Raw genomic sequence first — 26,503 nt, forward strand, 5'->3', positions numbered from 1 at the left:
AAAGCAATAGCTGGTCTCCCCAGCGACCTGTCAACACTTATGGATTTGTTGTCTAGGAACTTGCAAAAAAGTTGCAGCTGTCAAAATGCTTATGCGCCTTTTTCAAATGTTGCTCCAGATATGCACGAAGGAAATCCTCCTTTATTTGCACAGAGAGTTGTGTTTGCCCTTTTGGTATAAATGAGACGGTACATGTTTCCAGAATTGAACAAAAATTTAATTAAAATTGACTTAAAAAATTAAATATAAAAAAAATCATTTTCTGTTTGTTTTTCCATGTAAATGTTTTCATCATGTGTTTAAACAATTAATAAACAATAAATAAAAATATAAATTAAAAGTTTGAACCGTGATGCATGTCTACAAATAGATATTATCATTTTTCTTATTTCATATTTTAGGCCAAATTAAAAAAAAATAAATTATTTCTAAAACAAAAGATCTAAAAATTCCGCCAAATTCCATTTTTTAACATTGAAAACGAACCAAGAAATAGGAAAGTTAAAGGTTCAGGCTAATCATGTGACACTTAGAAAAACTCATTTTCATTGATTCGAATTCTTTTTCAGGCTGTTTCTCAGAACTGACGGATTTTTTAAGTTTCAGTGAGAAAATTTAAGAAAATTTTCCAGCGCTTCAAATTTATATATTTTTTGGGTGCCTATCCTTTTAAAATTAAAGAAACAGAAAATGTTTTCGAAACTAACTTGTGATAAAATAAAACCAAAATTTTAAAATGGAAGTTAATCAAAAATGCAAATTAATTACATAATTCGCAGGTTTGATTACAGTTGTTTGCAGTAGTAAAAAAAACTTATTTAAACCTAAATATTTTTTTAAAAGTGTTGAGTTCAAATACACATCCAACAGCAATTGGGTACTAAAGCCCTATGCCAATTTTTATGTACAACGGTAAAAAACACGATTAAAAACCATTTCTGATCACTTTTTTTCATTTTAATGCAAATTTTTTTTTTTGACAAGGCAACATTTTTTCGATGGATCAACTATGGTCCCCTTGGAACGACCTGTCAAGTAGGAGCTTTTCTGTCAAGAAGGACCGCGAGGTTAATTTTTCAAAATTGATTTAAAAATCCATTTTAAGCTCTTTATGGTCGTACAAAGGGCCATTGTACTCAGAAAAAAAAGCTTTATCGCTGTGAACAATAATATCAGCAAGCTAAGCTTCATTTTAGGACCCAATTGGCAAAACGACATTTAACGATGGATAAACTATGGTTCCCTTGTAACCAGTGTTGCAAATGAGTGATAGAAAAGCTATCAATTGATTATCTTTGCACCAAAAACATCCGAGAGTATAGCGGCCGTCACTATAGCTTGTGAGATCTCTTCTTGTATCTCGTAATTCCCAGCGATGTCATTCTCTCTCTATCATCTCCTTCCCTTTTCCTCGACTATGCGCTCTCACCGCTGAGTCTCTCAATCTCTCTGAAAACTGCAATGAGAGAACGCGAGATGGCGATTAGGAGCTGACCACGCATGGCGTCCCGCCTTTGCAAAATTGGTTTTGTGGCGGCTTTTGTGGTTAAACGCTGTTGCGGTAGGATGCTCGTGGAAGCGGGAAAGAGAGAGAAAAGGAAAATGTCAATCGCGCGTGTGTAAACACAAAAACGTGTTCGGCTATGTTCGGCACTGAGAGTTTCAATAAGGAGAAAAGAGCAGTTGTATTTGAGGCATGAATATTCAGGCGGGATAATTGTAGTTGCTGAGAGCTGATATTTTGATGTTTTAACAACCCTGCTTGTAACTAGCTGTCAAATAAGAGAGTTTCTGTCAAGTAAAGCTACGTTGCTAATTTTTCATTTTAATTAAATAATCAATTTTAAACTCTTCAAGATCGTACGATGTGTCGTGTGAACAAAATACTCTGCAACATCGGATGAATGTTAGAACCAGGGATGCCACTTTTTTTTAAAATGTCTGTAAAAAAGTCTGTGTATGTCTGTGCATTTGTCTAAAATTCAAATATATCATTTCACAGTCATTGAAATCCATCAGAAATTGCGTTTTTAAGCATTTGAAGACTAACGAAATAAGTTTCGAAAAAAAAGATTACAAAATAATAATTTAATGAAGTTTTTTAAAAGTCTGTGTACCTCAAAAAATGTCTGACACAAGCTCAAAAGTCTGTGAAACACAGAAAAATCTGTGTATCTGGCATCCCTGGTTAGAACCCAACTAACAACACACTCAAACCACGATGGTTTGACACCACCTGTTGTCAAACGAACGAGGTCACTTTTTAGTTTGACACCTCTTTTACACGAAGTTCACACATACTAACAAACGTTTGTTTTGATAGTTTTCGTGAGCGCCGTGTAAAAAGTTACGGTTCGTCACTATTTAGTCAAACTTTGTCAAACCAACAGAGTTAAAAAAAAAAGTGTCAAACGAAAAAGTGACCAACTACCGGGGGTGAGTGTAAAACTTAAACACATTTTTTTATATTTTTAAATTTCTTGCTGCACCCTAACGAGGAGGCGCGAACCCAGAACGTAAACAACGCGCCAATTGGCGCAGGTTCAGCCGCAACGCCTTCGTCATCGTTGCGGGTCGATTTACGTTACAGCCAGGACTGATTTAATGCAAACCCACGCGATCACTGCAGCGCATTAAAACCAGTCAACGGAGGAGGAGGAGATACAGATTCAATGAACATATTTTCAAGTACTCTGTTGTTTTGCCATATCGACGTGCAAAAAAATGAATCTGTTGTTGTTTGTCACAAATAGACTGGATACGCTAGAGGAGATTTTAAAGTTTGGCAGGTGTTCGCAAAAAAAAACAGTTCATTGAACGCAGCTGGAGTTGTTAAAAATCTCAATCAATCTGACCAAAACTAGCCGCCGGGGACTGTCTGGTTTCCGTTTGCAATTCGTCAACCCAAAATTGATCACGACGATCATCCGCAAGATTGATAGCTATAAACCCCCAACGACCTTAAAGGTCGTCTCGACTGTCAAACGAAGAACTATCCTAGCAGAAAACAACCAATTCTTCCATCGTCTCTTAAATTTGTCTCTCTAATGGCCCGAAAACCTGTCTGACGTGTTTGAAACAAAAGTTAGTTTTTTCCTTGTTCAGAGAGGGGAGCTGCGCATGAACTCCGTGAAGTCCACGAACTTGACTCCACTGGCGGGAGTTCGCTCTCCGTTTCGTTTCTGCTGGTTGTTGTTGTTTGGAACAGCTTATCAACAGGTCATTATTAATCGGTAGCTACCCCGGCTTAGTCATTGCACATCGAGCTGCAAGCATGTGACGTCTCGGTTGTGGTCGCTTGCCGCATTTCCGTGATCTACGTGAATGATGAAAATTAGAAATTTTGATTTTAGAGGTTTGAATTCTCCTAGGTAAAACAAAAGATACACTCGTGTGGCAAGCTAGCACAACGCCAACGAAGTCGTTGGAATTCCACCCGTAATCGTATGGCATGGTGTTGTATCAGCAGGTATGACGTAGTAGTTCTGTCTGCACAGCCAGAACGTCATCGTCGGACATTCACGCCTAATTGAGGAATTAACATTCGACTACAATGCCATGTGGCGCCTCGTGGCTTCTTGACAGCTCAGCCAGAAGGCAGCGAGTTCGCCGAGAGTAGCTCTTGACGAAAGGTCAATAAGTCACAAGTGGGGTTGTTCATCTCTCAAACTCGAGAGCCAATCATCGCCGAGAGGGTATTTGTAATTAATTAGCTAGAGCGTGTTTAAACAGAGATAGAAGCGCTTGCGGGAAGAATTCGCTTCCAGCTCGGGAGAAGCGCAGCAGTGCGTAGGAATTGGAAGAATTCGCTGTCGGCCGGGTAAACCACCACCGCAACCGTACCGCGCGCGATTCGGAAGCAGCCTGCAGCTCGGCAGAGGAGGAATGAACTTTGATTACCTTCTCACAACGCATCGTCGTAATCAGTCCGGAACGGTTCTTGCTGGATGAAGGGGCGGTCGGTCTTGTTCAGCGAACCACATGCGGTGGGTTTTCCACGTGAGGCCCGGAGATTTGCTGGCGAAAACGGTGAACGTGATGCGGTGCGTGGTCAAGAAGTGAGGCTTTGATACGGTGCCGGTTTTTGCAGTAAGCTGGAGGTCAAGCAATATCGAATGGAAATCAAGTTCATTGGAAGACATTGTGTGGATTGTTTTTATCGGGGAGACCAACTGCTCGTGCGTAACGTGTTAGAAACTTTGTTTGCATGCCAATTTTAAATGTTTTTTATTAGATCGTTTAGCAGATTTCAAGAGTGTAGAGAGTAGAAATCTTTCACACAAACTATATACAGATAAAAAAGCAAAGCAATCCCACCTTAACGACCCCCAGGTCTTTTGTGGGCTCTGTTACAAGTTTCTGCTCATTTCTAGACGTCCGAAGGTTATGTGTGGTGAGTCGCCCAAAACCTATTTAACGCGAATGGACCGACGTTTTACTTCCCCATCCGATAGAAAGCCAGGGGGATAAGGCGGGAATCGAACCCGCGCCCCATAGCAACTTAGGGATCGGCTGCCGAAGCCGCTAACCACCGCGCCACGAGGCCCTACAGATATAAACTTTAAATTGGTTTTATCATAGATTGGTTTTGCATGATATCGTTGTCATGGTGTAATATTTGCTTTTTAAAAAATATTTTATTATAGCTTCTGAGTAAGAAATGCATTTTCTAAATTTTAATACATTTTCATTCAATTTTATGCAAATTATTGACGAAACATAAAAAAATTGAACTCTCATTCTTACACAGAAATCAAAATTTCAGGTTTCTAGAAACCCAAGATTTTGTATCAATTTGCCAAATTATGTGATTCGATGGAATATTCTCCGCTCAATCTGAATCCGATCAGGTTACACAGGTTTGTTAAAAATGGGCACAACATGGAGTTGCACCAATTGAAATACAATTTTTTGCTATACTGAAGCATCTGAGAGCATGCTTTATAAAAAAATATAGTACAGCCCAGACAAGATTATTCGACCACCTCTGGTAATCGAACCATGAAAAAAAGAAAAATAATTTCGTTATCTATTTTATTTAATTATTATTTTCAATGTTGCACTTAACTATTCTAAAGTGATTCGGAGTTTCTAAATCCAAAATGGCTGCCAAAATGTCAGTGATGAAATATTGAAAAAATGCATTTGATAATTTAATTGGCAATCAACGTTTCGAAAACAAATGAAAAAAAAAAAACGAAGTTGACTTTATAGCTGTCGGCCACCATTGCTAGTACCGACCACTAGTGTCTTCCTTTTATCTACAAGGACTTCGCCGCCCTGGGCTCCTAAGTGTATGAAAGTATGGCACGGAGCGACGGCGCCGAATACCCATATTTACAAATGAATTGTAAGTAAAATCATCAAAATACTGCCGATATGAATACATAAATAATGTTTAATTGGTTGCTTTTAAATGAAAAAAAATCTCTGCAAAATCCAATTATTTTTGAAAAGTTTTAATTTTTTCAACAAGTATGAGATAAACTTGAACATTTAAAAAAATGTAGCACGATTTATATATCTAGACTGTTTTTACTTCAAAACATTTAATATTAGAAAAAAAAACCATATGACATTTTTTGAAGTAAATCATTCCTCACACTAACATATACGTTTCACAAACAAAAGTTTTAACATTTTCAAAAAGTATCATAACAACGACCGCATTACCACTCACAATTATTTTCAAGTCAAGAGTATTTTTTAAGGATTTCAAATATATTAGATTTTTTTAAATGCATTTTTAAAATGTTGGTATTGATTTTGAAATTTTGAATTTTTTAAATTAAAAAGAGCAGATATGTCTCAATAATTTATTTTTTAACACTGAAATTCGGACTAAAAAAAACTATTGGCACTACGCCCCCCGGGGCATGGCCTTCCTCTAACGTGGGATTTCTGCTCCAGCGCCTCTGACGAGACAGGAGAAACCGGGACCGACGTTTTACTTCACCATCCGATAGAAGCTCAGTGGATAAGGCGGGAATCGAACCCGCGTCTCATAGCATCATCGGGATCGGCAGCCGAAGCCGCTACCCCTGCGCCCCGGACTAACACATTTTGAAAAATCGAGATGGAAAAAGAGGGCTAGTTAGATGACTTAAAAAAACTCATTTTTCTTTAAATTTAAAATTTTAAAAGGCTGTTTCTCAGCAAACTAGCAGTCCGATTAACAAAGAAAACACATAAAATGCAAGAAATTTGTTAAGCTTTTCAAAAACATGTATTGCTGGGTATTTCTCTTAAAAATACGGCTCTTGGAAATTAAACTATGAGTGATAACATTGTCATGATGTTTTTTTCATGTTTCTATTACCAACTGTACAGATTTTTTCCTTACCGCACGGATTTTCGACCCTCTTCGCGGATTTTTAACAGGTCGGATTTTTTGTACGGAATTGTTTGCCTAATACGGATTTGTACGGAATTTTTAAAACTTAGTTTAAAATTGAATTGATTTTTTAGATTTGGCTAAAACTTTTGCTGGTGGAAAATTTTGATTTAACTGTCAGTTTAATTTTAAAGGGATAATTTGGATAGTTTTCCTAGGGACCCTAAACAGGGAGACTGGTCGATGTGAATTTGACCTTCCCAAACAGACACAAGTTTGGCGTATCCAAAAGAGCATAAATTTGACTTTACGACCAGCAGGGTTTCTAAGTCTCCGGGTTTTCTTCAGTTTAAAGTTGATTATCAATTATTGTTCTTTTCAAATTCCTTACAAAATATATTTAGCTAACAAAGGCTTTCTAAAGCTTTTGAAAACCTATGATAATTTGAATTATCAAATCTAGAGTAATTTTTGAAAAGGTCCTATAAGCTATGTTTCACATGTTTACGATTGAAATTTTACGAAATGTCAAGTTTGCACGTTTAACAAAAAAAATGGAAGAACATGATTTGATTCAGCAAATCAAGGTTTATTTTTGGAATATTTTTAAACGTTCAAGTCTGATAGCAAAGTAAAATTATTTAGCTGCAAAAATGATAGAGTTTTATGTTTAAATTTTTTTTAATATTTTTTTTTTATATATGTTTTATACAAATTATTCCTTGACAGTTTTTTTTATACTTCTATCATATCGGCAAAGTATACGGATTTTTACAATTTTGTCGAAGATACCGATTTAACAGAAAAATCCTTCTCAGGATACAGATTTCCGAATATTTATAAGCCTATTTTTTAATGACTAGCCCGCAAAATTGTGTTGAGCAATTTTTGAGGAACAGATTATGCAAAATGGCTTCTTTTGACTAAAGGAATAAATGGAAAAAGAAAAGTAAAGAGGTAAATAAAAAATAAATAAAAAAAATTACTCACCTGCAATTTTTAACTTATCAAACTAAATAATGTGTCTTTGCATTGTTCAATTTCAAATGTTTTTTATTTTTATAAATTGTATATTTTTACAAAAAATAAAAACCGTCAAGAATGAGTTAACAAATCACATTTCCACTTTCTATTAAACTTCCTAAGTTGCGTGCATGAGCAATTAACTAACTCATCAACGCGAATCCACCCACCATCACCCAGTGGATGACGACGGTAAGCGGGAAGTGTTTACATTAATAATTCATTAATTAACCCTAATAACCGCACTCTGAATGGCGACGGCATGGCATGGTTGAGATTTCGTGGGACGCCCGCTCCTCCCGCTTAAATTTCAATTTGATTTGATTAAAAGGGAAAGGGGGGAAAAACTTCCAAAATGCCAAAGCCATAGACAAAACCAGCGAAAGCTCAACGCTGCTTTTTGATGGTGAGAGATTTGACAGCTCCCATACTAAATGTCTCGATTTTCATACTTTTTGTTAATTTTCTTTTAAAGTAAAATACTTAACATATGAAAACTATATATTTTTGGTGCCCAAAATTCCTGCTGAATCGAATGGTGTACTTATCTCGATTGCAAATTTTTCGAACAGTTTTTATTTTAATAATATTCTAGACACATTTTGTGCACCTAATCAATCAATACTTTCATCATAAATAATAATTTTATTGCTTAAAAATGGTGTTTTCCTGAGCTCCCATATTCAAATACATGGAAGCTGTCATTTCTAACACCATTGGCCACCTAGCGGCCATTTCAAACTGGATTGGTCTATTGCCCTCCCACAAACAAAACAAAACTGTTGACGAAAAGAAATTTCGCACACAACCGGAATAACTGACAGAGAGTAAATTGAAAGGAAAAAAAAGATACCGTCTAGATTGGCAAACTTCCTTGCCGACTTTTCGCCGACTAATCGAGTGATTTTTATTTATTTTTTTGCAACCCCATTCGAAATCACGCGCCCACACCTTCGCAAGCGCGACTGGTTTGTTTGGGGTCTTTTAATGGCCTGTTGATTCTCTGTCGGTGGCATTTTTTTTCGCTTATTTTATGATGTTATGGTGAGGTTATTTTTAAAACCCAAAAGTATGCGATACGTAAATATAGCTGGTTTGTTTACTACCGTAGAAGAAAAGTGAGAGGCTGATATCAGCGGAAGTATTTGGTTTACCGTTTTTATTTTGTTGATTTGTTTTGGTTTACTGCAGGGCCCCGGCGATGGCCTGATATGAGCTACCGAACAACATTGGCAATATGGCGTCGTTTGTTTACAAACATGAAATTGAACTATTTACTTTTTTGTAAAAAATTCTATAGCCATTGTGCAGTAACATTAAGTCTTACAAAACAGACGAAATTTAGTTAAATTCTTGACCAGAATTTGTTTTATTTTTATTTTTTCAATTTAAACCTCTTTTACCGCGATTTTGATTTAGATTGCACACCAAACCATCGTGCCTTTAGTGTAACTTTAGTTTTCACATCGATTCGCTGTAGATTCGTGTTTAAATTTTGAAATTTGGCATACATTAAAATAAATTGCAAAATTCCCAACTTCAGCCATGTGCAACAATTTCCACATCACCCATAAGGCTTTCTAGGCCTAGTGAAAAAAATATAATTTAACTCAAAAATGACGAACTCCTCGTCACAGTGTCCTGATGCAAACAATGATCGAGCTGTAGCTGTCACAGCCCTGCGAAGTATGCTGGCTGACATATCGGGCAGTCAGTCAAATAAACCAGCTAGAAGTCGCTTGACAAAAAAGTTTTGATAGAAAGAGATAGGAAACCTGATGCAAACAAACGTCCAGCTGTCATGTAAACATACTTTGAATGTGTTGGTAAATTTCCGACTAGAAAGCCTTATGCGGGAAACCGATAATGGGGTAATTCATGCGTTCCAAACTGTCAAAATTCCAAAACGTCATTGCCAATCTTCGGTTCGCTGCTTTTGTTCGTGTTTGAAGTTTCGGGCCGAGACTCTGGTTTACTGTCTGTCTGGATGATGGGACAGAAAATTTCATTTGTAAATGCTTTTAGAAAACAGGCATTGGACGATTTCTAAAACTTAAATTGTCTGGTGACCACTCGAGTTTCTACCAAATCTAATGTAGTTTTCAGCACAAGTAGGCTGAATTTCTTTTTAAATGTTTTTTTTTTTGTTAAATCAAGTATAATCAATTCGACAAAAGTAAAACCGATTTTTAGAGATATAATTATAATTTTTTGATGAAAATATTTTGTTTGACGAATCTTTAATTTGAAAGCATACACAGTTAAAAAATGTGTAAATTTAGAATGTTAAATATTATATTTTTTATTATGTAATTTTACCTCAATTTAGACTGAAAAAGTGACATTACACCAGAAAAGCGGTGAAATTACACATTTTTTTCTGACATCCAATATGTACCACAATTCGGATGTAATATAACCATTAAATTTTTTACTGTGTATGTAAAAATACCGCATGTTTGTTTTTGTTGTCAATTGTTTTTTTTCGGAAGATAATCTCTAGTAGCATTTTCACGTTTCATAATATTTGGTTGAAATTTGAAAAAGCATACCGAATTCAAAGTGAAGTTTGAGAATTTATGAAAAACGCAATCCGGATTTTTTATGTTTGGTAAAAAGATTAAATATTACGCCGTTTTTAAATGTTTGTCTTAATTTCAGTTTATTCAGGTAATTATTATGGGAATATTATAACAATTCACAAAAGGTTCATATTTTGACATCGAAACCCGGACGATTAGTTTTTGATATATTTGCACAGGGTCACCAGGTCAAATTGGAAAAATCTTGCAAAGTATCGATTAAAAATCTGGCAAATTCTGGCAGATCAAAATCAAGCAATTCTGAACGGAGGGAATAAATTTAAAAGTGTTTATAATTCAGATAGTTTAACTGATTTTAAGTTCTCAAAAATGATTAATTTTTATTTCGTTTAAGACAAACTTTTTTTTTTATTATTCGTTCATTTTAATCAAATAACTGTTGGTAATGGGCACAAAGTAAAAAATCTGGCAAAATCTGTCAACATCTAGCACAGACAAGGGTGAATCTTTATTCTAGCTGATGCCTGAAAATTCTGGCATTCCCAAATTTATCTGGCAACTTGGAAACCCTTTATTTGCATTTGAAAATTGAGTGCTCTTTGATTACACGAATTGTATTGTTTCTCAAAACCAAAAGATTTGTCTTTATTTTTTCTTAAACGATTTCATAGTAATTTTTTTGTTTTAGTTTTTTGAAACATGTAATTTTTTTAATCTTTTAAATGATAAAAAAATAATGATTTTAAAACTGGGTATTTTATCCCCAACACCTACAACCTTGATCAAAAACTTTCGTCTCAAAATGCATTTTTCAGTAAGTTTGAAAACTTGGCAACATATCTTAAGCCTTGTGGACATAAAATGAACATAATTTATAAACAGCTCATTGATTAAATCTACGATCAAACGAATGGCTTCTAAGTTTAAAACAAATGTGTATCAAATGTGATGTAAAATACACCGTATGAAAAGTTTTGCTTTGAAGTTTGTAATGGTCAAATATTATTCCTACTAAGATATAATTTAATATTTATGTGATGTAGATGTAAAGTTACATGTTTTCAGAAGTAATATTACATTTTTTATCCTTTCACAAAATCAGTCAATATTTCCTGATTTAATGGAACCGTAAACAGGGGACATTGAAAAAAATAAATGCTTTTAAAATAGTTTCATTGAAATATGTTGTTTTGAATTCCGTTACTTTGATATTCAATTTGTTTACGTCTTATTAATCATCAGCTTTTTTTTCATTGGAAAAAATATATTGAAATGTTTGTTAAATTTATTTTGTGATTTTTCATGAAATCTATGTGATTTGAGTTACTTAAATAAAGAACAAAAAGAATAAAAAAATGAATATAAATTTTAAGAACTTAGAAAATAATTTTGACTATTCTATTATAAAATTGTCCAAAGAATGCGATATTGCAGTCCATTTCTGATTCGATTTTATTTTGATTGAAAAAAGTATCGATACACTTTGAATGAATTTAAATTTTCATATTTGTCAATTTTTTTAAAATTATACTTACTTTCAGAATTTTGCAAAATTTGTTGAAAATTACTTCTTATTCGACTTTTTTTAAACAAGCTCAGTAGGGAAACAAGCATTTCGTTTTCGTTTTTTTTTTCATATTTTTTTCTATTTTTAGATAAAATCTCCAACGTATCACCCCGGCTATCAATTTCACCCCGATTTATCGTAACATTTTTTTGTATGCTTTGTAAAACACCTAAAATAATTTATTTTTGTCGACCAAGAAGATTTTTTTGGAATACCTCATCACGCAAGAATTCCAACCGGTTTGTGAGTGTGTCAAATTTCGAAACAAGTCTGTTTACGTAAAACTTCCATATTTGCTAGAACTGTTTGCGCATTTCACAGCGGTGGCAGCAGCTGCGTTTACATTCACACTAATTTATTCGGCATTGTTTCTTCTGCACACATTTAAAACCATTTGAGAACACTTACTCATGTTATCCATTTTGGGGGCTGATTTCCGTTCGTTTCGTCTAGTCGTTTGACACAATTGCTCCGAACTGCTGATCGATGTTGACTTTCACCTTAAGCTTGTAACTTCCGAAAAATGTCGATGGGCACTGTTGAATCTTTTCACAAACCAATTTTCCACTTTTATCATTCTTTTTTCACAAAAAAAACTTGTTTATCGCGAAAAGCAGCACATTTTCATTAGCTCGTTCCGACTGCACTAAGTCACCCACCCTCGACAAAGATCGTCACCGTTGTGAACTTATCTCGCACAAAAACAAACAAAAAAGGTGCACTCACTTAGAGTGCAATGATAGCGAATTTTCCTTCTGCTCTCTTCCCGGCAGACATCGAATCACGGCGGCAGCTCACGGGCAATTGGAGCGGGCACTTTTTTCCCTTTCATATTTTATTTCACTTTTCCACCGCCGTTGCTTTATTTTAAGATGGAATATTTACTTTTCGGCATTAATTGGAGTCGGCAGCCGGCAACGACGACGATGAAGTGGTTTGGTGAGTAAATTTCTCACGGGTTGAGGTTTGGCGCGCGAGTTTTGGCTTGGGGAATTTTCCGCTTTTCGTTTCATTTGAGAGTTTGGCGAGAGATAGTGAGAGGTGCTTAATGACAAATTGAAAATTTAAAACAATTCTACAGTTCTTTTTCATTTCCACATAAAGTATGTGATTACATGAAATCAAATGAAGATCATTGCGATTTTGAAAATTAACTTTCGTTTCCCAAAATCTGTGATATGTGAGCAATTCTCGCAGATTTCGTCATTCGATTTTTTTTGTATTTTTTAATCAGGATGAAACTTTTTTGGTGCCTTCGGTATGCACAAAGAAGCCATTTTGCATCATTGGTTTGTCTATAAAATTTTCCATACAAATTTGGCAGCTGTCCATACAAAAATGGTATGTGCAAATTCAAAAATCTGTATCTTTTGAAGGAATTTTTTGATCGATTTGGTGACTTCGGCAAAGTTGTAGGTATAGATAAGGACTACATTGAAAAAAATGATACACGTTAAAACAAAAATGGTGATTTTTAATTTAACTTTTTGTTACTAAAACTTGATTTGCAAAAAAAAACACGATTCATTTTTTTGATATTATTTTGGGGACATCAAATCGTCGCCGTCATACTAACTTGTCGTACGTGCATTTTGGGCCAAATTGAGTTAAGAACGTCATTTTGTGCAGCTCACAATGCCTCAGAGATCTAAAAAAAACTCCGTGCATTTTTGTCACTTTACACATGAAAGTAGTTTCAATCTTGTCGTGCTAATTGTCACTCACTGAAAATTGATGTAAGTGCGACAACTGGCCAAAGGGATTTTAGGTCAAAACACGTATGACGCACGTACAAGTTAGACTACCGTTAACATTTGGAATTATAACTCGGGACTCCTGCAACCAACTTCAACCATACTTCGGGACAAATGCACATAATGGTCAGCGTGTTTGTTATTGTTTAAATTGCATGCTTTCGTTTTTGTTTATTTAAGGTCAAGCATTAAAACGCGTTCTTCTGGCAACATCGAAATGGCAGGTGCGACAAGATAGCACGATGACGTCAAAATGCCAACTTTTCAGAAATTTACAGGTTGTGCAAAAAATCTTTGACCGAGTTATGAATTTTTGAATCAATATTTTTTCAAAACATCGAAATAATATTGGTCGCAAAAAAAATTCAACTTCATTTTTCAATGTAAAATCAAGTTTTCAATCAAAAAATACTTAAGTGAAATTTTAATAAAGTGCACCGTTTTCAAGTAATTGCCATTTTTAGGTAACTTTTTTGAATACAGTCACAGTTTTTCATTTTTTTAAATTAGTGCGCATGTTTGCAAACCTTTGAATTTTTTTTTGAAAAGCTGAGAATATTTTTAAAATTTTCAAATCAAGACTAACATTTCAAAAGGGCGTAATATTGATTGTTTGGCCCTTTTGAAATGTTAGTCATGATTTTAAAATTTATTGTTTTTGAAAAGTTCAGAAAATTTCACGAATGTTTCATATTCTAACATTGTAAATCGGATCATTAGTTGCTGAGTTATCGACGTTAGAAAATAGTGGGTCGTATCAACAAAATTCTAACAAGAAAAATTTAGAGAACTTTCTCAGCTTTTCAAAAATATTTTTTCAATGGTGGGCAAACATGTGCACTAATTTAAAAAAAAATAAAAACTGCGACAATTGTCAAAAAAATTACCTAAAATGGGTATAACTTGAAAACGGTGAACTTTATAACAATTTCACTAAAGTACTTTTTGATTGAAAATTTGATTTTACATCGAAAAATAACCATTATTATTAGAAAAAATTGGGAACCAATATTTCGATTTTTTTCATAACATTTTTTTTTGAAAAAATTCTTATTATTTTCATAAGGTACCATCTATAAACCCAAAATACTATTTTCAGAAAAGTTGTAGAGCACAAACCAGAGCATCTATATGTGAATCCGGTTTTAATATAGCGGCAAACAAGGCTTTTTGAAATATCAAAATCCAAAAAATGGTTTTCCCAATACTAGTACCCATACAAAATTGATTCGCTTTGCGCAAAGTGGGGACTTAACCAATCGTTCTCAATCTTTAGGGAGTTATTTAGGACCCCAAAATGAACTAAAAATTGCTGTACTCACTAAATTTGATACCTTGATATTTTCCATGCAACCATATTACACCCTAGTGCCCACGTGGTTTATGGATGATCCCTAATTCATTTGATTAATATTGGGTAATTCTCTACCAACTCACACGAAATCGGGAAAAGTTGCCCCGACCCCTCTTCGATTTGCGTGAAACTTTGTCCTAAGGGGTAACTTTTGTCCCTGATCACGAATCCGAGGTCCGTTTTTTGATATCTCGTGACGGAGGGGCGGTACGACCCCTTCCATTTTTGAACATGCGAAAAAAGAGGTGTTTTTCAATAATTTGCAGCCTGAAACGGTGATGAGATAGAAATTTGGTGTCAAAGGGACTTTTATGTAAAATTAGACGCCCGATTTGATGGCGTACTCAGAATTCCGAAAAAACGTATTTTTCATCGAAAAAAACACTAAAAAAGTTTTAAAAATCCTCCCATTTTCCGTTACTCGACTGTAAAAAATTTTGGAACATGTCATTTTATGGGAAATTTAATGTACTTTTCGAATCTACATTGTCCCAGAAGGGTCATTTTTTCATTTAGAACAAAATTTTTCATTTTAAAATTTCGTGTTTTTTCTAACTTTGCAGGGTTTTTTTTTAGAGTGTAACAATGTTCTACAAAGTTGTAGAGCAGACAATTACAAAAATTTTGATATATAGATATAAGGGGTTTGCTTATAAACATCACAAGTTATCGCGATTTTACGAAAAAAAGTTTTGAAAAAGTTACTTTTTGCGTTTCTCTTTGTTTCGTCGTCCGTGTCTGTCGCGGGTGACAATCAACGGCCATGATCGATGACGACCAACTTTTTCAAAACTTTTTTTCGTAAAATCGCGATAACTCGTGATGTTTATAGGCAAACCCCTTATGTCTATATATCAAAATTTTTGTAATTGTCTGCTCTACAACTTTGTACAACATTGTTACACTCTAAAAAATAACCCTGCAAAGTTAGAAAAAACACGAAATTTTAAAATGAAAATTTTTGTTCTAAATGAAAAAATGACCCTTCTGGGACAATGTAAATTCGAAAAGTACATTAAATTTCCCATAAAATGACACGTTCCAAAAAATATTACAGTCGAGTAACGGAAAATGGGAGAATTTTTTAAACTTTTTTAGTGTTTTTTTCGATGAAAAATACGTTTTTTCGGAATTCTGAGTACGCCATCAAATCGGGCGTCTAATTTTACATAAAAGTCCCTTTGACACCAAATTTCTATCTCATCACCGTTTCAGGCTGCAAATTATTGAAAAACACCTCTTTTTTCACATGTTCAAAAATGGAAGGGGTCGTACCGCCCCTCCGTCACGAGATATCAAAAAACGGACCTCGGATTCGTGATCAGGGACAAAAGTTACCCCTTAGGACAAAGTTTCACGCAAATCGAAGAGGGGTCGGGGCAACTGCTGTGTGAGTTGGCGGAGAATTACCCATTCTGTTAAATCATTTAATGATTATTTGGATCATTTAGAGCGTTTATTTGGAGATACGACTACAAAAAAAGGTTGACTCCTCCATTCATAGTTTTGAAAATATGTATAATGAAATTAAAAATCGATTTCTCGAAAAGAACTACATAAATGGTCGTAATCACAAGGTAGCACACAAGCAACGAAGTGGTTACTTATTGATGAATTTGCACGATAAACGTTTGATTATAGAGCTTTCTATGGTGTTTCCAAAAAAAAAATTTCTTCAAAAAGTTTATGTAAAAAATTGTTTTTTTGTGATTTTTTAATCTGCAATGACAGCAGTTAAGTTTGTTGGCTAACAAACGATTATTAATTCAATTTTAAAGTTAAGTTATTTTTTTACCTTCAAAGAAAACAATTTCAATGGGATCTTAGAACGCAATCATCATTTAATTTTTTGTCTTTTTTGATAGGTTTAACATTTGAGACTATAAAGCACATCTAAAAAGGATAACATTAAAGTACAAGCCGTAGTTTCAACATTTTAATGAACCAGTACAGTTGCTCAGCATCAATCAGTTTCCAAGAAACTAAGTATTGACGAATAAATGATTGTTTGCGCATCAACGCAGTAGAATGCATTTTTTAAAGTTGATTTCTCTGAGTCAACCTTGTGGAGTCAAGCATTTTAATTTCCTGATAAACCTCACCCTCGTAACCCATTTAGGGTGGAGAGCTCTTAATTTAGTGGTAATTTGATAAACTACCAAATTGGGCAAATTGAAAGCGTCTGCGGTAAAGCTTCACCACCCCCACCCTCGTCATCATCGCGCCACGATGAAAAGTTCCACCCCTTTTTTCGAATGAGACGCTTAGACGCGATGATGGATGTGGGAAAATTGAATAATACATTTGAGGCCCCACTGAAGATGCGCGAAATGCATACAATGCCGGAAATGGCGTTGATTTACGAAAAAGGCGATTAGGGGGTGGAATTTTCACGACAAAAAGTTTTTCATTTCGAGATATGAAGTAGGTTAAGGCAGCCCCAGCCTACTGTCATAAATCGGAGAGCTGTTTGTACTAGCCTAAGCTGGGTACACGGGTGTTTGCGCCGGAGAAATCTGGATTAACCTTGTGGGCGCAACCGAGTTATGTTTGCCACCGGGAAAAAAAAAACTGAAAGATGGAACACATTGCCGCTGGGTGGGTTATTTGTCCGATAAGCACTGTTAGCAATGTTGGCAACCTATTATTTACGATACTTCTCAAGTTTGCATACTAAACATTATAATGTTGTTTATTGGTTTTTTTTTAATAAGGTATCAATATTTTACCACGGTATTCAAGATATTCGAAGAATTTTAAATGATATTATCAGTTTAGAAAATTCAGATTTATGAATTTCCACAATTTTTATTTTTATTTTAATGAGATCGGAGACAAAAATAATGTTGGGGAAACAAATGAAGAAATCCAGTTTTAGAATGAAGATTCTGACTTTTACAGGATTTACATGATTTATTGCTAATTTTATTTTATAGTTAGAATCGAATACTAAGATGGGAATAGTTTCACCTGATATAATGACACATTTATACGCAGCACTACAACCACTCAAGCTGCTTCGAGCCGGAAGTTAAATAAAGTTTATTAAAACTGTTGGGTTTACACTATTTATCTAAAAAAATAATGATTTCATATTTTTTTGCAACGATAGATAACAGCAATAAATTGCACACAACCCGCGTCTCTCTCCCTCTGGAATGAAATAACACCGAGCAAATACAAACACTTTGTTGGCGCGAAAAGCGTCGTCGTTGTAAATTCAGTAAGCAGCAGGTCGTTATCACCTCTGGCAAGTGGACAAACATATTTAAAAGAACAGATAAAGCGAATCTATCTAGTTCAGACAAAACGGTGCTTAGAAGAATTGCTTTCGGCAAATCTAGGACACGAGTCCGGCAGGGCCTCGTGAGAGATCTACCCACCAAGATGTGAACAACCCTCGTGGGTAAACAAAGCATTGGCGTCGTCATCGGTTAAGGTGGTTCCTCTAACGGGAGGGGGAATGATCTTGTTCCACCTGGCTGTGCCGTTTGCAGAATTTTATCTGATAAGGGTTTCTTTTATGTTTACGGAAAAGGGTGAACAACATTAGGGAAGCGATCGCGGTGACAAGCATAATTGTGACTTCCGAGTAGTTGTTCTCAAAAAATCTCTGTGACGTGAAAGATAACACTTCTTTTTTTTTGCAAAACGTCAGCTGTCCTTGCAGTGTGTTTATTTTGGGCGTATTTAAATTGTCTGAATTTTATCAGACAAACAAAAACGTAACGATAAAAATTTACTCTCACATGATATTTTGGAAATGTTTTGAGGTGAAGGATTTTGAGCAAAATAAAACAACGGTTTAGGTTTAAACTGTATTTGAACAAGCGTCATATCTGAATCGTAACGTTATCTATACTTGGAATTCAGTAGAATTCTCGGGATTTAAAAATGTAATTATTTGTGGATGTAAGTATAAATCTGTTAGACTTGACGCCAAATAAAAATTATTGTAGATTTTTTTTTGGTATTATACAAAGCGTTAGTTTTTGATTTATTTCAATATGGGATTAACAAATTCACAAAAAATTTCAGCTGGTTTGGCCCACAATATCGTGAATTATTTTTTGGGATGCTTGATATTTTACGTTATGCATGGCACGTATATTTTCAAATTTTGTTTTAATTGGGATTCAACTTTTTCATTGTTTATTTCCCGTTAGACAAGCACGAAAATTTATTTTTCGAAGAAATCAATGTTTGCCCGAAGCAATTCAAAAAAATTATCACTGATTGAAAATATTAACACCTAAACTCCCAAGCTCGACAAAAAGGGAAAATTTCCATACCATGCCCTAAGAACATTGTGATACAGAGAAGCCTGTTTTTACGCGGTGCCATTACGCTTTTTATTTCGTCGATTTCTCTAAAACCATACTATATTTTAACAAGCTACAAAAAGCGATTTGTAGATCTGAACAAAACCTACAAATTGATTTTAAAAGATTGCAAAAATGTTGCATCGCTCCACAGAAATCAGCAAATTAAAAAAACGTAACGCGCCACGTAAAAAGAGGTTTCACTGTACTTAAAGCTTAAAAATTGTGGAACTATGCTTGAATTTTGAAGGATGATTAAAAATGTGTTTTGTTTTATTTTTAAAATAAATTCAAATTTAAAATCTTGCATACATTCGTAGAAAACTAACGCACGCTGAAATTTGTATTGTAAACTTATGAACCTGACGAATATTCACCAGAAATTAAAGAAAATTCATAATTTTCTGATATAATATAAGTCATTTTTTACGACACATAACCTGTCACAATTTCCTGATGAATATTACCTTTTTTTTTTCTTTGTAGATATTTTGGAATATTTCAAGAGCAGAGTGATTTTGTGATTCTTCTTGTATCCTTATAAATAATTAACCTAAAATTGGTTGTTGAAAACCAAAATTCAATAAATAAAATACGATTGAAATGTATAAAATAAATGGTTTAGTTTTAGAAATTATGCTAATTTATCAGAACTTTGGTGTTCGATTACAATTGAATGAAAACAAGCAAGGAATACTCTTTAAAAAAAAGTCTTAGGGTAGAGTAGTCATCAATAAGACACGGGGAACAATGATAAAAAAGCTCTCACAAGTCGTAGTTTAAACCAATCATTCTTATATTTAGGGGAAAGATGTGTCTACTAGATACACGTCTGCTATAATAGTGACTTTGCCCGAGCATGGGTAAATAACAAGGGAAATGCATAATAATACCTTTCTCTGGTATCAATACCAAATTTTGGTATTCCTGGACCCTTTAAAATTTGTCTTGAGGATTATGCAAGAGCAAAATGTGGTATCATACCAATTTAAGGTATTGTTATGATATTGCAAAATTGCAGAATTTGTCAATGGTCGAACACCACATATTGGTATTCTTTTGGTATTAAAGTTTTTTATCAAATTCCTCTGAAACTATGGGAAAATTTTGACCAATTTTGACAAAATAATTATTTTTGCACTAAAATGATGTCTCAAAGCAAATGCTTTAATTGAAAACCGGAAATTTCAAACTTGATTTTAAACATTTTTGATATACCCCCTACAGAAATTACTTGAAATTATGGAAAATTTTCTAAGTCAGGATGGCACATTTTGGTATTATTTTGGTATTGAAAGGTTTCATCAATTTTCTCTGAAACTATGGGTTTTTTTTTACCAATTTGGACAAGATAATAAATTTTGCGCTAAAATGACTTGAAAAAAAAAACCAAATACTTTGAAAAACGAGTCAATCGAAAGATTATTGAATTTTGGTGAATTTCAATCCAGTTTTTTTTTAATAACACATATTTTTCAATCTTGTTATTATTCAGAATCTTCAAGAACTTCATGCACAGGCCGTTCATCAATGACAAATGCATTCGGTGTGGTGAAGAATATCACTAAGAACAACATGGAATCATCAGGTGAGTAGATTTGGCTGTTGCATATGGATCATTTCCGTTTTTTCACTAACTGCAACTGCTGCACTAAAATGGTATGAAAATACCAAATTTTGGTATTACTTGTGCAAATATCAGCGACCAAAATGTGATCTTGGTTGCCCAGTAATAGATGGTAAAATACCATCAAATCATACCAAAATCATGTATGTGGAAGACCACAGGAATACCAAAATATGATTTTCCAAGGGCGCGGGAATACCTAAAATTAAAACCATGGCAATATCAAGTTTTGGTATTCAAGCAATGTTCAAAAATCCAGAATACCTCAACTTGGTATTGAAATGGTTTTATTTTGAGGTATTATTTTACCCTTGGAATAACATGGTTTGGTATTGTTGTGCCCTTCCACATACAAGACTTTGGTATGATTTCATGGTATTTTACCATCTATTACTGGGCAACCAAGGGCACATTTTGGTCGCTGTTATTTGCTCAAGTAATACCAAAATTTGGTATTCCCGTGTTATTTACCCCTGCTCGGGTGGTTATGGACGCTCCCTTGCAAAGTTATTCATACAAGATTGATTCTGGGGTGTAAAAGTAGTTAACAGTCATGCCTCGGTTTAGCACCGCATATGGGGGATGTAAAACCGAGGCGTGCATAACCGAGGCACAGAGCTTATGGGATTTTGGCTATATGTGAGACATTGGCTTTAATCGTATGAAAAATCATGCAAACATAAAAAAATTATAGTGTTTTGGAATCGGGATGATGTCAGCTATCCATTAAAATTATTATTTCATAAAAATTTTCACAAAGATACGTATTTTTCCTGTATTTCGAAAATGCATTTTTTTTCTCTAAAGAAACCAAAAATATATTGTTATTGCAATATGGGTATCAAATGATCAGGCTTTTTCATACATTTTTGATGTAATAACAACATTTTTAGAAAATACTCAAAATTTTCACAAAACTACGTCTTTTTGAAAAAAAACTCCAAATTTCAATTTTTACTATATGGGTATCAACCCGAGCAGGGGTAAATAACACGGGAATACCAAATTTTGGTATTACTTGGGCAAATAACAGCGACCAAAATGTGCCCTTGGTTGCCCAGTAATAGATGGTAAAATACCATGAAATCATACCAAAATCTTGTATGTGTAAGGGCACAACAATACCAAACCATGTTATTCCAAGGGTAAAATAAAACCTCAAAATAAAACCATTTCAATACCAAGTTGAGGTCTTCTGGATTTTTGAACATTGCTTGTATACCAAAACTTGTTATTGCCATGGTTTTATTTTTAGGTATTCCCGCGCCCTTGGAAAATCATATTTTGGTATTTCTGTGGTCTTTCACATACATGATTTTGGTATGATTTCATGGTATTTTACCATCTATTACTGGGCAACCAAGAGCACATTATGGTCGCTGGTATTTGAACAAGTAATACCAAAATTTGGTATTTTCATACCATTTTTAGTGCAGCAGTTGCAGTTAGTGAAAAAACGAAAATGATTCATATGCAACAGCCAAATCTACTCACCTGATGATTCCATGTTGTTATTAGTGATATTCTTCACCACACCGAATGCATTTGTCATTGATGAACGACCTGTGCTTAAAGTTCTTGAAGCTTCTGAAAAATAACAAGATTGAAAAATAAGTATTATTAAAATGAAACTGAATTGAAATTCACCAAAATTCATTAATCTTTCGATTGACTCGTTTTTCAAAGTATTTGGTTATCCCGACTTAGAGATATTTCAACGTTTTTGAAAAAAATATTAGTGGGTATATTACACTAATTTTTAAAATCATCTTTAACATTTTTGGGTTTCAAGTCATTTTAGCGCAAAACTCGTAACATTTTTTTAACAAATTTCCCATAGTTTCAGAGAAAATTGATGAAACCTTTCAATATTCAAATAATACCAAAATGTGCCATCCTGACTTAGAAAATTTTCCACAATTTCAAGTCATTTCTGTAGGGGGTATATCAAAAATGTTTAAAATCAAGTTTGAAATTTCCGGTTTTCAATGAAAGCATTCGCTTTGAGACATCATTTTAGCGCAAAATTAATTATTTTGTCAAAATTGGTCAAAATTTTCCCATAGTTTCAGAGGAATTTGATAAAACACTTAAATACCAAAATAAAACCAAAATGTGCCATCCTGACTTAGAAAATTTTCCACAATTTCAAGTCATTTCTATAGGGGGTATATCAAAAATGTTTAAAATCAAGTTTGAAATTTCCGGTTTTAAATGAAAGCATTCGCTTTGAGACATCATTATAGCGCAAAATTAATTATTTTGTCAAAATTGGTCAAAATTTTCCCATAGTTGCAGAGGAATTTGATAAAATACTGTAATACCAAAAGAATACCAAAATGTGGTGTTCGATCATTGACATTTTTTGCAATTTTGCAATATCAAAACAATACCTTTAATTGGTATGATACCACATTTTGCTCTTGCATAATCCTTAAGACAAATTTTAAAGGGTCCAGGAATACCAAAATTTGGTATTGATACCAGAAAAAGGTATTATTACGCATTTCCCTTGTTATTTACCCATGCTCGGGAAACGATCGGAATTTTTTCATACATTTCGAATGTAATAACAACATTTTCAGAAAATACTCCAAATTCTCACAAAACTACGTATTTTCGAAAAAAATACTCAAAATTTCCGAATTACAATGTTGGTATCAAACGATTGGGATTTTTTCATATATTTCGAATGTAATAATAATTTTTTTTGAAAAAAACTCTAAATTTTCACAAAACTACTTATTTTCTAAAAAAAATACTCAAAATTTCCATTCTTACTATGTGCGTGTCGAACGATCGGGATTTATTCATTTATTTCGAATGTAATAACCCTATTTTTTGAAAATACTAAAAATTTTCACAAAACTGCGTATTTTCCAAAAAAAGATACTAAAAATTTCCGTTTTTACAATGTGGGCATCAAACGATCGGGTTTTTTTTATACATTTCGAATGTTATTTTAAAAAATGATAATGCTCAAAATTTTCACAAAACTACTTATTTTTGAAAAATATTTTGTAAAAAAATTGTTATTATATCCGAAATGTATGAAAAAACCTGATCATTTGATACCCATATTCCAATATTAATATATTTTTGGATTCTTTAGAGAAAAAAAAATGCATTTTAAAAATACAGAAAAAATGCGTATTTTTGTGAAAATTTTCATGAAATAATAATTTTAATGGATAACTGACATCATCCCGATTCCAAAACACTATAATTTTTTGATGTTTGCAGGATTTTTCATACGATTAAAGCCAATGTCTCCCATATAGCCAAAAACCCATAAGCTCTGTGCTTCAGTTAAGCACAGGGCCGTGCTTAACCAAGGCGGCTGAACGGTGCAAAACCAGGGCAGTGCAGAACCGAGGCATGACTGTATGACTAAAAATTACATTTTCGCTCATAGGCTGTCATTAACACAAGAACTAATATTTCTCCAAATTTCCTTCATCATTTCACAGGGCATGAGTTGGGAAACAATGTCCTATTATTGAGTTTGGCCAAAATTTATAATATCTAGGGCTGAAAAAAGAGTTCCCAAAATCATGAACAAGCATTCATGAAAATGGGAACCACGAACAAAGTGTTCAAATTTTATGGTACACCCAGAACTGGGCATCGGCATACGAGAGGATAAAGAGCACGATTCGGTAGTAAAATGGAACTGTGTGCGGACGGAGAGAATAAATCCCGAAATTGCCGAGAGTACTTTACTCATGGTTCATTTTCCAAAAAAGTTCATCTATCAAAAAACAGTACCGGTACCGAGACTCGAACCCAAGACCTTCGGCATATTGAACCGTGCCTTTGCCGTATGGGCCACCATGGTTCGGTGACTAAGTGGTGGTCGTTTGTCCATATAAGCCACTCATAGGATGAACTGTTCCAATGAACGAATGAACACGCGAGAGGACTATACTCTCGCAATATAGCACTTTCCTCACGTTTCTTTTCGTGAGTACTATCCCCTCGTTCCTTAACTTTGGGTGTACGTTTTTCAAAATTATACCATGGGATTTGAACACTTTGTTCGAGGTTCCCTTTTTAATGAACGCTTGTTCATGATTTTGGGGACTCTTTTCTCCTTGTGTGTTCCTGCCAAGTGCGTTTACAATGAGACAGTTGAATAACTCTGACTGTAGACGTCAGATCGATCTCATATTTTGGTCAATGATTCTAGTTTCATATCAATGTCTGGTTTGAAATAGCTCATAAGAATGATGATATAAACAATTTTTTTTAATGTTCGCAGATATTTTTCCATGAATAAATGTCAAACAGAAAAAAACTACAATGTACAAATCTTCTATCTAATTGCAAATGGCTTGACAATTTTTGTTCAATTTTTATAAAGCATGTTTTATTAAAAACTTACAAAATGTTATGGAGGCATTCTGCATTATTCAACAATGTTTTACTAATTTGTATGTATCTAATAACTACACGGAGAAAAAAGAGTTCCTAAAATCGTAAATAAGCGCTGATGCAATTGGAAACCACGAGCAAAGTGTTCAAATCTCATGGTACGTTTTTGAAAAACGTGCCATGGAATTTGAACACTTTGTTCGTGGTTCCCATTTTCATGAACGCTTGTTCACAATTTTCGGAACTCTTTTTTCTCCGTGTAAGAACAGAAATTAACTAGGTTTAAAATCAGTTGTAGTTGTAGGACTTCCGTCAATATTTCAAATATTTTATCTATTTGACTATTATTAATTACTCAATTACTTGGTACTCACCACCTCCAAACTCCATCACGATTATCAAAACAATTCTTTCGCCACTTTAAACCGAAAAAAAAACAAAACAAGAAGTTTCCTCGTTCTTTCCCAACAAGCGTTCAAAACGCAACTAAACACGCCGCTCAAAATGGAAAGAATTTACCGTCAACCCCGGCAAAGGTTAGAAGCATATCACAGACGGCAGGGCATCATATCACACTTTATGGGGTGGACATTTTTTTTATCACAGACACTCTGACTGATGCTAGACTGCATTGTTGACTTTTTGATAAGTTCAGAGAGAATTTTCAAGAAATACAAATGACAAGTGAAAAACGTGCAAAAATTTCAACAATTTTCGCATGAATAATGGACGACCCCCAATATTTGAACAAAAGTGTCCCGTGGCGGACAAAGGACAACAAACGCGTGACACACGCAAATCACGCTGGAAGGCACGCTTAAAGCTTATATGGTGTAACGTCACCCAGCTATTCTGGAACAAACGACCAGTGACGACAGTGAATTTTGCCCACAGGGATTTGCGTGATTTCCACGTTTGTTTTGAGGATATCCAGCTCTGTGAAGTCAATCATGAGGTTATAATTGAATGGTTGTCGCCAATCGATAATTATGAAATGCTGAAGAATATTAGAAGTAATTTCCTGGATTTTAAAATATTGTTTAAATGGAAATATTATGTGTTTTTCATAACATTTGAATTCAAAGACAGTCAGGAAAATCCATTCCACCCCGAAACAGCAAGCTTTCATAAGAGCACAAAACATCAAATAGCATAACAATCGGGCGCATTCAATCGGCATTCCACACGCTCAATGGAAGTGCACTATTTCTTGGTTTCTCTCTCTCTCTCTCTCATTCTCCTCCGTTGAATGGCTGCTCTTCTCACGAACAAAGCTTCACCACCCACTGGTCGTCACGCTTTGTTCGGTCCATCAACAAAAGCTCAAAATTAGAATTTTAATTTAAATTTCATAACTCTATGCTTCGCCAAAGATCACACACAAACACACACTCACACACGTCAACTGGAGTGTTTTACTGATCTTTTCAGAGCATTTCCGAGCAGAAGGAAAAGGAATATCTAGGTACTTTCCCTGCTGAGCTTTTGAACGTGATTGAAGCAGGGCTGCTGCATTCGTTTGCGAGTGATGCCAACGGATCCTGGGAGAAGTTAACACTCAAACGCTCGGGTAGTCATTTGACCCCTATTTTTTTTCTTAAAAAT

At 34.4% G+C, this 26,503-nt stretch overlaps 1 protein-coding gene across 2 annotated transcripts in view; it reads right to left on the reverse strand.

Annotated features, from left to right (window-relative positions):
* LOC120419863 (uncharacterized) overlaps nucleotides 1-25,303 on the reverse strand; it is a 65,676-nt gene extending 40,373 nt beyond the window's left edge. The window contains exon 1 of one of the 2 annotated variants that reach the window (XM_039582740.1): nucleotides 25,273-25,303. In XM_039582740.1, the coding sequence (XP_039438674.1) occupies nucleotides 25,273-25,288 (16 nt within the window). In that variant the 5' untranslated portion in view covers nucleotides 25,289-25,303. Of the gene's footprint in view, nucleotides 1-11,875; nucleotides 12,263-25,272 lie in introns of those variants that run through there. The other variant, XM_039582748.2, reaches the window with a different exon arrangement.
* Between the last annotated feature and the right edge of the window lie 1,200 nt (nucleotides 25,304-26,503).

The sequence above is a fragment of the Culex pipiens genome, chromosome 2 (assembly GCF_016801865.2).
Source record: "Culex pipiens pallens isolate TS chromosome 2, TS_CPP_V2, whole genome shotgun sequence".
Classification (NCBI taxonomy): domain Eukaryota; kingdom Metazoa; phylum Arthropoda; class Insecta; order Diptera; family Culicidae; genus Culex; species Culex pipiens.